Raw genomic sequence first — 13,662 nt, forward strand, 5'->3', positions numbered from 1 at the left:
CTTTACTTAATTTGTCCTATAATTTCAGGTCCTTTAAATTTGTCCTGTAATTACAGGCCCTAATTCATTTGGACCATATATGTGAAGTTTGTACCAAATGGTATCTGTTATGTAAGTGAATATATTGCATATATTTCTCATTTAATTTAATTGTCGTTTAGCATGACTTCGTGATGTATAAATCTCATTTTTCGAGTTCAATTGTTACTAATATCTAACATTCCTCCAAAGTTTATTATATCTATGGATGTTTCAGATAAATCGAATCAAATAAAAAAAGCTCAATATTTTCTAAGTTTAAATTAGTACTACAATTTAATTTGATTTTAATTTTAAACAAAAAATCAAAAATATTTGGATTAATCAGTTATACAAATGCTATTTAAAAAAATTATAATTTTACACACACATAAATAAATATTTGAAAAATTATAATATGTTACAAATTATTCTTATGAGCCTAAATTAACAAAATATGCAGAAAAAGATTAGTCTAAGGGTGTGTTTGAAATCAAGGAAAATATTCTTTAGAAAACGATTTTCAATTCTAAATTAGTTTAATTAAATTTGATTTTTATTTATGTGGATTTTTTAGCTTCTTTATTTTTCATCTATAAAGTTGATCAACTGATTTATAAAATTTTTGGATCGAAAGTATAACGTGAAAGTATAACGAAGGGTATATATAAACTATTTCAGATAGTACAAGCATATATTTGACCTTATTCCGTAATATTTATCTAGATTATATCAAATTCTTTTGATATAATATTTTTTGCTTACTTACAAAAAATAACTATTCTATAAAAAAATCACTTATTTCTAAAAATAAATAAATTATTTTCCTTCTTTTCAAACACATCCATTTTAATTTTATTTTTTGGGAAAGCATTTTTCTTTCCTACCAAGAGTATATTTTTATTGAAAGAAAATATGGTGATCAAATTGCCATTGAAGTAATCCAAATTGCAAGCAAACAGCCCGTACAATTTAAATTGACCACTGACGTAAGCAAGTAGCTAACTTTAAATTCCGTGGAGATGGATTGGATAAATTATTTTTAAAACAAAAAAATTAGTCCTATTACAGGAAAATATTTATGGTGGTAGAGTCACAAATATGATTTGGTAGGTAAGGAATTACTCACTTTTTAATTAAAAAAAAAAATATGTGGACCCTACCTTTCTCATCCTATGCGCCGTCATCGTATTTCCCTTCATTCTCTTCTATTATAAATTTCCTCCCCATACAACTCTCGTTTTGGTACGCACCTCTTATATCGTGCTTAATTTTAGTATCAGTGTTACAAATGGGCAGCGTTATCGACGAAAACCGGCAACCATTGTTGTTGGTGGAGAGTGAAATTGAAAGAATAGAGGATCTGAAAACAAGAGTATGGATTGAAACCAAAAAACTATGGCACATCCTTGGTTCAGCCATCTTCAGCCGTATAGCCACTTACACTATGAACATTATCACTCAAGGTTTTGCCGGTCACCTTGGTGAAGTTGAACTTGCTGCTATTTCCATTTCTAGTACCGTCATTGTTGGCCTCAACTTTGGTCTCCTTGTATGTATCCGCTTCAATTCTCTCCCTCATCTTTTACATTATTATTTTTCCTTATTTTGCACATTCAAAAAAATTGAATTTTTTTATACTCCACCAAGCATTTAGGATACGTTAAATCCTCATTAAGAAACACAAGAAAAACCAATTCAAAAGTTGTTTCAAGTTCAAATTTTGTGTATGACATTTTTGTCTGTCGCTGATAAAAATTAGTTATTAGCAGCAACGGATTAGTTCAGTTTATTAACAACCTGAAGGTTATCACTCTCAATATCCAATATTTGTTTATTACTATACATAAAGGGAAAAGAGTTACATTGGTTCAATTGAATCTTCTTCGTCAAAATTACTGACTTCCGTTGCCTAAGTTTTGTCTTGTAAATGTAGTTAGGGATGGCGAGTGCATTAGAAACCTTATGCGGACAAGCTTATGGAGCAAAACAGCACCCTATGTTAGGAATTTACATGCAGAGATCATGGATCGTTCTGATCCTATGTTGTTTCCTTCTGCTTCCGATGTACACATTCGCTACCCCAATTTTAAAAGCCCTGGATCAACCAGACGACGTCGCAGAGCTGTCAGGAGTAGTGGCGTTGTGGTTTATTCCGCTGCACTTCAGCTTTGCATTTCAGTTTCCGATACAGAGGTTCCTGCAGAGCCAGCTGAAGACGGAAGTTATCGCCTGGGTTTCACTGGCGGTGCTGGTGATTCACACGGTTATTAGTTGGTTGTTTGTGTACAAACTGAATTGGGGGATAGTGGGAGCCGCCGTAGCACTGGACATATCGTGGTGGTTGCAGTTTATTGGGTTGTTTACATATGCCGCATGCGGTGGGTGTCCAGAAACGTGGAGTGGGTTCTCGACACAAGCATTTTCGGGACTTTGGGAATTTTTCCGACTCTCCGCTGCTGCTGGTGTTATGATTTGGTAAACATAATTTTAGCTAAATAATTCATAACTAACAAAATTTTAAACAATGACACGTATTCGTAATTCAAATAAGAACTTGAGAAATTAAAGACATTAATAGGAACCAAATTCTATCTGGTTAATCTTATCATCGGTTTATTGTTATTATTGTTATTAATTACTAATTATATCTATTTTGTTTGGAAATTTTTTGTAGCTTGGAGAACTGGTACTATAGGATATTGATGTTGATGACAGGGTATTTGGAGAATGCGACATTGGCTCTTGATGCGTTGGCCGTCTGGTATGTCATTCGTCGTCTCTTTTGTGATATTATTATTATTATTTCTTCTACAAAAGTTGGTAAACTTATCAATCTAATTCGAGTTTCACGTGCAAAATTTCTTCTTTGAGTGGACTTCTTTTGTTTTTATGTTTTCCTTTATTTATTTTTAATTTCTTTTTATATTTATGGCTGAATTTATTGCAGCATGAATATTAATAGTTGGGAGATGATGATACCACTTGCTTTCTTCGCTGCCACCGGGTATTTTTCTACCCATTTTTCTTTTCTATTATCTCTGGGCAGATTCGTAATAAGATATTCGACATTCTTGAGTCTAATACAATTAATAAGTCTAAAAATTGGATTGAAATGAGTATAAAAACGAAATCAAATATGTACAAAAAAAAGTTCAATTTTAAAAGAATTTAGAATACAGAAAAAAAGAAAGGAAATATCGTTTACATTCCATTACAAATATTCTTTTAGACTTTTAGTTATAACTAGTAGTTAGTAGTTATCAGTTATCACCGACAGATGTGACAAGATTGATAAAATTAATCTAACTTTAATAAATAATTTCATGTTTGAGCTCTGAAATGAAAAAAATATGATATATTTTTATATTTAGTAATAATTTAATTTTAAAATATTCGTTTTTATCGAAATAATTTATAGTCAAACAAACATCTATGACTTATTTTAGACTAAAATTTTTTAAAGATTTTTTTTTTAAATTTCGTAGCAAGTCAAACTAACAACAACAACAACAACAACGAACCCAGTGTGATCCCACCATGTGGGGTCTGGGGAGGGTAGAGTGTACGCAGACCTAACCCCCACCTTAAAAGGTAGGGCGGCTGTTTCCGAAAGACCCTCGGCTTAAGAGAGAAGAAACAAGGGAGGAGAAACAAGGAAAAACAAGACATAGGTCAGTAAAGCCAGGCATATAACAGACAATATAAAGATATGAATAATGAGAGCGATAAAGCGATAAAGTCAGGGTAGGAAAGATCGGGGATAGAGGAGCATTAACTACTATAGATAAAATAGGATACCCAAAGTAGACTGGGCCAACTAATATAAGCAGTAATCCCATGCAAAATCATATGTTAAGACAGATGAGCGCGACTACGACAACTATGGAGAACCGATCGGCCACCTAGCCCACTATCTTAGTCCGAGTCCTCCATAGCCTCCTATCTAAGGTCATGTCCTCGGAGAGCTGCAACTGTGCCATATCATGTCTAATGACCTCTTCCCAATATTTCTTCGGCCTCCCTTTGCCCCTCCTGAAACTGTCCATAGCCAACCTCTCGCACCTCCGCACTGGAGCATCTGTGTCTCTCCTCTTCACATGCCCAAACCATCTCAGTCTCGCTTCCCGCATCTTGTCCTCCACCGATGCCACTCCCACCTTGTCTCGGATATCTTCATTCCTAATTCTATCCATCCTAGTGTGCCTACACATCCACAGCAGCATTCGCATTTCCGCGACTCTCATCTTCTGGACATGAAGTTTCTTGATTGGCCAACACTCCACCCCGTACAATAGGGTCGGTCTAACCACCACTTTGTAGAACTTGCCTTTGAGTTTTGGTGGCACTTTCTTGTCACACAGCACTCCGGAGGCAAGCCTCCATTTCATCCACCCTGCACTGATGCGGTGTGAAACATCGTCGTCGATATCCCCATCTTCCTGTATAATAGACCCAAGGTATTTGAAGCTTCTTTTCTTTTGAATGGCCTGGGTACCAAGCCTCACTTCCCCGTCAGCCTCACGCGGCAGGCCACTGAAACTGCACTCCAAGTATTCTGTCTTGGTCCTACTCAATTTAAATCCTTTAGACTCCAACGTCTGTCTCCAGCCCTCCAGCTTGTCGTTAACTCCGTTGTGAGTCTCGTCAATCAGGACTATGTCATCCGCGAACAACATACACCAAGGCACCTCACCTTGTATTTGTCTAGTCAATTGATCCATCACCAGGGCGAATAGAAACGGGCTAAGAGTCGATCCCTGGTGCAACCCCATCGTAACAGGAAAGTGCTTCGAGTCCCCCCTACCGTCCTTACCCTGGTCTTAGCTCCATCATACATGTCTTTAATCGCTCTAATGTATGCCACAGGTAAACATTTCGCCTCCAAGCATCTCCATAGGACCTCCCTTGGAACTTTGTCATAGGCCTTTTCTAGGTCAATAAATATCATGTGTAAGTCCCTTTTCCGCTCCCTATACTGCTCTACCAATCTCCTTAAGATATGAATGGCTTCTGTAGTCGAGCGCCCCGGCATAAATCCAAACTGGTTCTCTGAAATAGATACACTACTCCTCACTCTCATTTCTATCACCCTTTCCCACACTTTCATAGTGTGACTTAGCAGCTTGATACCTCTATAGTTGTTGCAGCTTTGAATGTCTCCCTTGTTCTTGTACACGGGAATGATTGTACTCCACCTCCATTCTTCCGGCATCTTCGATGTCCTGAAAATGACATTAAACAGCGCAGTCAGCCACTCCAATCCTACCCTACCTGCATTCTTCCAAAATTCCCAGGGATCTCGTCAGGTCCGGTCGCTTTTCCCCTGCTTATCCTACGAACAGCTCCCTTAACCTCCTCAACCTTTATTCTCCTACAATACCCAAAGTCGTGATGCCTATCCAAGTGCTCCAAGTCTCCCAACACAAAGTCTCTGTCCCCTCCTTCGTTCAAGAGTTCGTGAAAGTATGACTGCCATCTCTGTCTAATGCGGGATTCCTATACCAGTACTTGACCATTCTCGTCCTTGATGTACTTCACTTGATCCAAGTCGCGTGAATTCCTCACTCTCGCCTTGGCAAGCTTAAATAGCTTCTTATCCCCGCCTTTTTCCTCTAGTTCTGCATAAAGGCGTTCAAAGGCTGCCGTTTTGGCCGTCGAAACTGCCATCTTCGCCTCCTTGTTCGCTAACTTATACTTTTTCCTGTTCGTTCGCTTCTCTTCATCATCCTTGCTATATACCAACTTTGCATATGCCTGCTTCTTTGCTTCTACCTTTTCCTGGACTTCTCCATTCCACCACCAATCCCCTCGGTGCCCGCCATGGCGGCCTCGTGAGACCCCCAGCACCTCTCTAGCTGTTTCCCTAATGCAGCTGGCCGTCCTATCCCACATACTGCTCGCCTCCCCCCTACTATCCCACGCCCCCATAGCCATCAGCTTCTCCCCCATCTCTAGGGCACTAGACGGAGTCAAACGACCCCACCTAATCCTCGGTCGGTCATCCACGAGTATAATTTTTTATTGAAGGTTAGAAACCTATCATCACAACTTGTAGTCCTAGTCTCTAGTGAAGGAAGTTATTACGTGTTGGTCTCTCTTTGTACCATTTGGTTTGTGGTAAAATATACAAGGGGATAGTGACGATTAGACTATTACTTGTAAGTCTCAGACTCTCTCAGTCATTTGGTTTTCTTTTGAACCTTAATAATATATTCACATTTTTATTAATTTGAACTGATAAACTCAGTGATTCATGTCCTCGTATTTTAATATTTTTATCTGAACCAAAAAGAGGAGATGAATTAGTATAGTATAAATATGATGATCTATTGAGCCTGAAAGATACAAACAGACAAGAGTATTATTAGCTGTACAATTCTGTAGGTTTCTTTCATGTCTTCATTAAATACCACAGGATAAATTAAAATTACCTACTCGTTCGTTTCACACTAATGCACAAATTATTACTACTACGTACTGAAGTAGAGATAGTAGTAATATATTGTTAATATAATAGTCACAAACGCAGTTTAGATCAACTACTCTATACTACATCAAAGGATTTTGCGATATTTATTTGGCAGATATAATTTAATTACATGTTATTATATTATATTTAATGATAATAATATAATATAAATATTTATAATAAAAAAAATATCTAAAATGGTCACTCAATTATGAATTTTTCTTTAAAAAAGTCGTTGAAGTATGAGCTATGATGAATAAAACATGGTAGAGTCTCTTCTTAAACATTGGCACAAAGGATACGTTAAAATAAGAAGAGATCCCTATGGAACTCATCATAGACCCTAGGGGTGTACATGAACCGGGTTGGTTCGGATTTTTTACAAATCAAACCAAACCATTTGTGTCGGGTTATTAAATCTATAAACCAAACCAAACCAATAAAAATCGGGTTTTTCGATATCAATTTTTCTCGGGTTTTTCGGGTTTTTTCGGGTTTTTCGGGTTTCTCGGGTTTTTTGGTTTTTTCCGAATTTTTTGGGGTTTCTCATAGTATGAAATAAAAAGCACAGAGCAGTGCTTCTTAAAAAGAGTTTTAGTACAAAATATCAACATATAAGATGGAGGCACAACACTGTTTGAAGTTTTAACTTTATAATATAACTTTATAAGATAAGTTTTTTTTGTATATTATTTAGATGGGCTACTCAAGTCCAAATCTAAATGTAAGAAAGAAAACAAAAATTATGAAAAAATTTTAAAAAATATTTATAAATTATATTTTAATAAATATTTTTATGTATAACATAATTTAAAAGTAGTATATCTATAATCGGGTCGGTTTGGGGTCGGTTTGACTTTTTTTAGTTAAAACCAAACCAACCCTATAATGGTCGGGTTTTTTTTTCAAACACCAAACCAAGTCAAACCAAACCACTAGTCGGGTTTTTTTTCCGGTTTGGTTCGGTTTGTCGGTTTGGTGCGGTTTATCGGTTTGTCTTGTACAACCCTAATAGACCCCTCTATGGAACTTAAGGCGTGCCATGTCCAATACGTATCATCTCCCTCTTAGTTCCAAGGTCAGCATCCTATTTTGCGGGACTTATTATATAAATAGATTTATAAGCACAATACTTGATCCGACGGGTAATTCTATACACATGAATACTATATTTGGAAAGTAACGACTTCTTTCTAGGCCATCCCTTTCAGAGACACAATCCTCACCTATACCAAATTTGTCATCATCCTAAAACTTAACTCTCATGGGATAAACATCCCTATTCTTTAACACTTAACCAATTTATTTTCCCATTCTTAGTCTACTTGCATTAAACTTCTAGTTTTGTATCCTTCCAATTCAAAGGAATTAAGTACTATACAAAGAGTTCACATCTTCTAATTATAATTCCCTCAATTCAACTCTAATGAGCACCATATATTAACCACCTAGCCTCCTTCATACGAAGCAAATCCAGAATACTACTAGGTACACATAATACTTATAAATTTAAAATCTTATCTAACAGAATTATACCTTAGGTAGAATATATTCTTACAAACTTAAGACTCTTATTTATGTAATGACTTAGCCAATTTCACTACATCAACACTAGTCCTGACTAAAAACATGCGCATATATTAAAGATTTTCAAGAGATACCAACTTAAATTATTCCTCACACCACATCTAGCTACTAGATCCATTTTCACACAGATTGTTCTACCATCCTATTGATATCATCATTTTTTAAATATTTTTTTTCACCACAATCAACATCTAGAATTTAAACTTAGTGTCTACTACAAATAATGGACTACCGATGGAACCTCTACATACTATATTGGTTCATCAAAATATTGATAAAGAAATTAATCTAAATTTTCAATTTCACATAACTATGGCCTACACACACATTTACTTCACAACATTACTACACCATAAAATTTACTACACACCTCCTCTCCTATTAGACCAGCTTGCAACTATTAAAAATAATTTGAGGATCACCAGTCCAGTAATCCTTATGATAAAATTGTATAATTTATCTTACACTCTAATTTTTTAGCACATTCTTCTTTTTCACATCTCATCTATCTACTCATACATACATTTAAGTTGTGCTTATAATTCTAAGCAACAAGGAGTTCCTTCCCAAAATCACAAATTGAAACTTACACTAGTAATTTTTTAACACCCTATTTTTCCTTTCACTATCTACGCCTGTTCTTCAAGAGTTCCTTTCTTGTTTCAAATAAACTTAAAAATAGCTTAACTAACCACATTTTTTCTATGGACTTTCATAAAAAATTTCTAATCTTGCTAGACCATAACCAACACCATAAGGACGTACCACCTCCATCACTCAATAAATGGGTTCAATATTCTCGCTATCTTCTCCGATCAATTTCTACTCCCACTCTTAGACTTCTAAATTTATGACTCCACATTTCAAGCTCTGGATTCATCTCACTACTCATGGGTCACAATACCCTAATTTATATTTTATCCCGGGTGAAAATATTAACCCAATATTCAGATAGATAGATATATTTCCTTAAGCTGGCATCTAGATCAAATTATGAGAACACATGTACACCCGTCCTACGTTATTTTAACTGAAAGATTCATGAAAATAAGGGCATACACTTGAACCAATAAACATTGATGCACTAACAGACTCCTCTTAAGTCGTCCTAGTGTAAATTTCGTACCCTTTTTGATGACTAAATATGAAAAGATCGCACTATTAGAAATATGAGCTTTAAGCATGTCATCACTTTGAAATTAAGGCATAGCCAACGAAATTAGAGTAGCAGGAAGTCTGAATGAGTTTATTTTGGACGACTCGATTGTACGATCTGGAATATGAAAAATGGAAAACAATTTCTAAATGTCTCATAGCCTCCTCGTTATAAGTGTGTGCTATATACTCATATAAAAGACTCTACTTGACACGATTTCGTAGACAACCAAAATTTTAAGATATGAAAATATTTAATTTAATTTATTTCTTAAAATTTTGGTTTTAAATTAAAAAAATCATATTAATAAATTTTAAAGTAAAAAATCAATTAAATACATTAAGTGATTTTGTAAGCAAAACTTTTATAATTGAGTGATTTTTGAATTAAAAAATGACTTTGTGAGAGAAAAGCTCATAGTTGATTGACTTCCTCAGAGAAAAATTCATAGATGAGTGATTATCTGAGAGAAAAGTTCATCGTTGAGTGATCATTTGAGATTTTATCTCTTTATAATCATTACTCTATATAAATATTGCTAAAGATTTTAGAGACTTTGAATGCAATGGCATTAACTTAATTACTGTATAATATTTTTAAAATTTATTATCACTTAATATCTCTTTTGATGTAGTGCTAGTTGAACTTCAATTATGCAGGCTAGGTCACCGATTTCATTCTCTATTTTTATCGATACACATAACTTAGAGGTCTCTAATAAATGTAAATCATATTTTCAGTATGTTGAAAAGTTGACCTTAACTCAAAAAGTCTATACGTTCAACAAGTGATGACCTAGCATTTAGTGTATATAATTTTATTCGCACATTATGTTACTAATATTTGTAATTACACAATAAGTTGGCAACATTCTTACTTTCTTGTGTTATAATTATAATTTCATGTACGATCACGTACTCGAATTTAATTTTTTTATACTAAAGTCGATAAATAATTTTTTCAGAGTGCGAGTGGCGAATGAGCTAGGTGCTGGAAGAGGAAAGGCCGCAAAATTCGCAACAGCGATATCAGTGATACAATCTACTATGATAGGGCTAATATTTACTGTGCTAATAATGATATTTCAAGATAAATTTGCTCTAATCTTTTCCTCAAGCTTTGATGTCCTAAAAGCTGTTAAGAAGATCTCTTACCTTCTCGCCTTTACCATTCTTCTAAACAGTGTTCAACCTGTTTTATCCGGTAAATACATTATTATTATTAATAATATTATTATTATTGTTGTTGTTGTTGTTGTTTGGTGGAATTCTTACCCCTATATTTGTCTAAGGAATAAGTATATTCTATCTGTTCCTTTGCGGATTATAAGAACTAAGTTATGAAAAGCAAATAAAGTAGTAACACAGTACTTTATCGTAGAAAACCCCGACTCATAAAGGGTAAAAAAAAATACGACCTACACCTCTGTAGGATTTAACTTCAACTTCACTAAATGCTGAGCCTCAACAGTTTAAGATTACAAACCTATGTAACCTAAGGAATTATAAACTCTAATTCCTATGAATCAACAATCACACGTGACTGTTGAATCAACTTCAAGTTATGGATTCAGATTACAACTCCTGCAATCCTAGAAACTAACTCTAATCCCTAAACTTCAACACAAACCTCCCAAGGTCTATGTTCCCAAGTCTTCAAGTTGCCCAACTCGAAAACTATATTCCTACTCCAGTTTATAACTCACTGGATCTAAAAAGCGTTTAAAATACAACTCGAGAAAATGCAGTACAAGCAAACTTGACTTAAGAACTATAAAGCATAAGCTTATGGATCAGGTTCTTCAATCTTGTTTCCTTGCGTTGGCTGCACTTGAATCTTCAATTAGAGCTCTCTCAAATATGAACTCTCTCTTACTTGAATTCGTTCTGCTTGATTCTCTCTATGTAAGTGCGTCCGGTTCTTTATGAAAACCTTTCTTTATTTATAGACGCAAGACTTCTCCTTCTTTGAGTTGAAGTTGGTGTCCTTTTACTGCTTCCTTTTTCTTGTAGATTTGTAAGACCTCTCCTTCCTTGAGTTGGAGTCGATGTCCTTTTACTGTTTCTCTTTTCTTGTAGGAATCCTCTTAAGAAAGGAAAATTTATGCAACTGGACCGGTCATAAAAGTGCTCCATCCACCGTCTTAGTACTTCTGCTTCGTGTGGGTTGACTTTCTCCTTATCCCAGTCAAACTCGGTCTAAAAGGAATATATCGTAGCAGCCTGTTTCTTTCATCTGTTCCTCTTTTTGTCAATCATCAAAATCTTTCTTAATCTAACATTGTTGTTGTTGTTGTTTTCAGTATAATATATAAGAGTTTAACTTAAACGGTTTGTAAAAAAAAATGTTTGTTACAGGGGTTGCAGTTGGATCAGGTTGGCAATCAAAAGTTGCTTATATTAATCTAGGTTGTTATTACCTTGTTGGAGTCCCTCTTGGAATTCTTATGGGTATGGTTTTCCACACTGGTCTTGAGGTATGTTGGTCTCTTTCTTTCTTAGTACTATTTTTATCATATAGTTACAAATAATATTTATTTTATAGAAATGTATTTGTAATTATCTTATACGTGATTTGATTCTATATATCGACGACTTGAACGACGAGTCCATTAATTGCTATGATACCATGATAGCACGAGAAATTATTTACTAAAAAATTTACCCTTTTTTTCCTATCATTATTCGATACAACAAGGAGAATATATAGACAACTGAATTAAATAGTATTGTATTAAAATTAAGACTCATAGCTACAATCGAATTGGTTGTAAGTATCCATAAGTATTAGACTTGCACGAGTAGAATAGTTAGTGGTTGGACACTATCATTCATATATTTAAAAAAATGTTAAGAAAATAATTGTGTGACTTATTTATTTATTGTTAATTTTCTTCTACATACGGGTTGTGACTATTTAAATTAGAGTTTATTTGTGATTATAAGTGAAAAATGGAAATTTCAGGGCATGTGGGCAGGAATGATTTTTGGAGGAACAGCTCTGCAGACGATAATACTGGCTTTTATAACGTATCGTTGTGATTGGGAGAAAGAGGTACTAAATTAATACTATTATCTTTTTTTCACAAAAATGCAAAATTCTGAAACATGATTTCTCATTTTCTTTTCCCCATTTTATGAAACCGTAACTATCTTAATATTTTTTGCAGGCTAGAAAAGCTAGAATTCATGTTGAAAAGTGGTCAAAGCCACCTCCAGTTAGTGAATCGTAGATGATGATTTTCTTTTTCTGATCAAGTTGATTTAGCTTTTTATTTATTTATTTCTCTGCTATTTATTATTTAAGAAACAATCTGATAGTATGATATTTTAATATTAATAAAAATATATAACATGTCACATTATGTATTATGTTATGTTAATTGGTGGATATTATATTTGTGTCTTTTTACTCTCATCAATGATGTTAGAATGTGGTTATTAGTTGTTATTACCTTTTGTAACCACCAACTCTTCATTTCACCATTATTCTACCTCTTTATTCTCGTAACTTATGTAACCTTTGGCCATTCATTTAGCCAATTTACTATCCATAATCTTCTTATTCATTGCAAGGAAGAATTTCTCACTTATAAATAGTGATGAATTTGTGTACAAGATATGAATAACAAAAAAAATGTACGAAAAAATGAGAAGTTTATGTTGTATTTATATTGAGGTTAATGTAGCGAAAGAGAGAGTTGAGACTAAGAAATTATTCTAAATCTTCAACTATATTCACTATACAAAAAATAATAATTATATATTAAAGGAAGGTGTTCTTATGTGGAGCTTTTGACTCTTCAACTAATTTGTATTCTGGAGGGGATAAGTCAAGAGTATTACAGAGCCTCTGAATATATTTTTATTCATTTGTTCATTTTATTTTTCAACTATAATTTATTATATTTGTGTTATATTACACCAATATAGTCATGTTATTTTTCTGCAAGTGAATTTTGTTTCGACGAAATAGAAACAAAGTGTCACGGACTTAGACTTCTACTAGGACTTCCGTGCGGCACTTGACAACTTACTCACGAATCTTTCACGATCTTGTAAGCTCAAGTAAGCCTTTAAGACTAGATCGCTAAGGGAATGCTAAATAGTAAGAAAGACAAGAGAGCTTTTATGAAGAAGGCTTTTGTATTGCTTGGAAGAATACTTGTTTGCTTGATGGTTTACAAATGAATGGCCCCTTCTATTTATACTACTCCTAAGGGGCTTAAGTGTAAATAAAAATTACTATACAAGTCCTCCCATATTTACAAAGAAGTCCCTACTCTAGAACTCTCCACACACTCTAGAGAATTCCAAGTCTTTCTAGACTTCTCTACAAGCTTCTATAAGAATCTAGAGTCTTCCACTAACCTCTCCAAGACTCTAGGTTCTTCTACCTTCTTCAAGATTTCTCTTGAACATTCTAGAGC

General features: G+C 34.3%; 1 protein-coding gene across 1 annotated transcript; it reads left to right on the forward strand.

Annotated features, from left to right (window-relative positions):
• Positions 1-1,285: 1,285 nt before the first annotated feature.
• On the forward strand, positions 1,286-12,520 carry LOC129904533 (protein DETOXIFICATION 27-like). Its single transcript, XM_055980091.1, has 8 exons — positions 1,286-1,570; positions 1,955-2,496; positions 2,696-2,782; positions 2,969-3,025; positions 10,198-10,436; positions 11,591-11,709; positions 12,198-12,287; positions 12,403-12,520. The coding sequence occupies exons 1-8, from the start codon at positions 1,310-1,312 to the stop codon at positions 12,463-12,465; spliced, it is 1,458 nt and encodes a 485-aa protein (XP_055836066.1). The 5' UTR covers positions 1,286-1,309; the 3' UTR covers positions 12,466-12,520.
• The last annotated feature ends 1,142 nt before the right edge of the window (positions 12,521-13,662 follow it).

Source organism: Solanum dulcamara, chromosome 9 (assembly GCF_947179165.1).
Source record: "Solanum dulcamara chromosome 9, daSolDulc1.2, whole genome shotgun sequence".
NCBI lineage: Eukaryota > Viridiplantae > Streptophyta > Magnoliopsida > Solanales > Solanaceae > Solanum > Solanum dulcamara.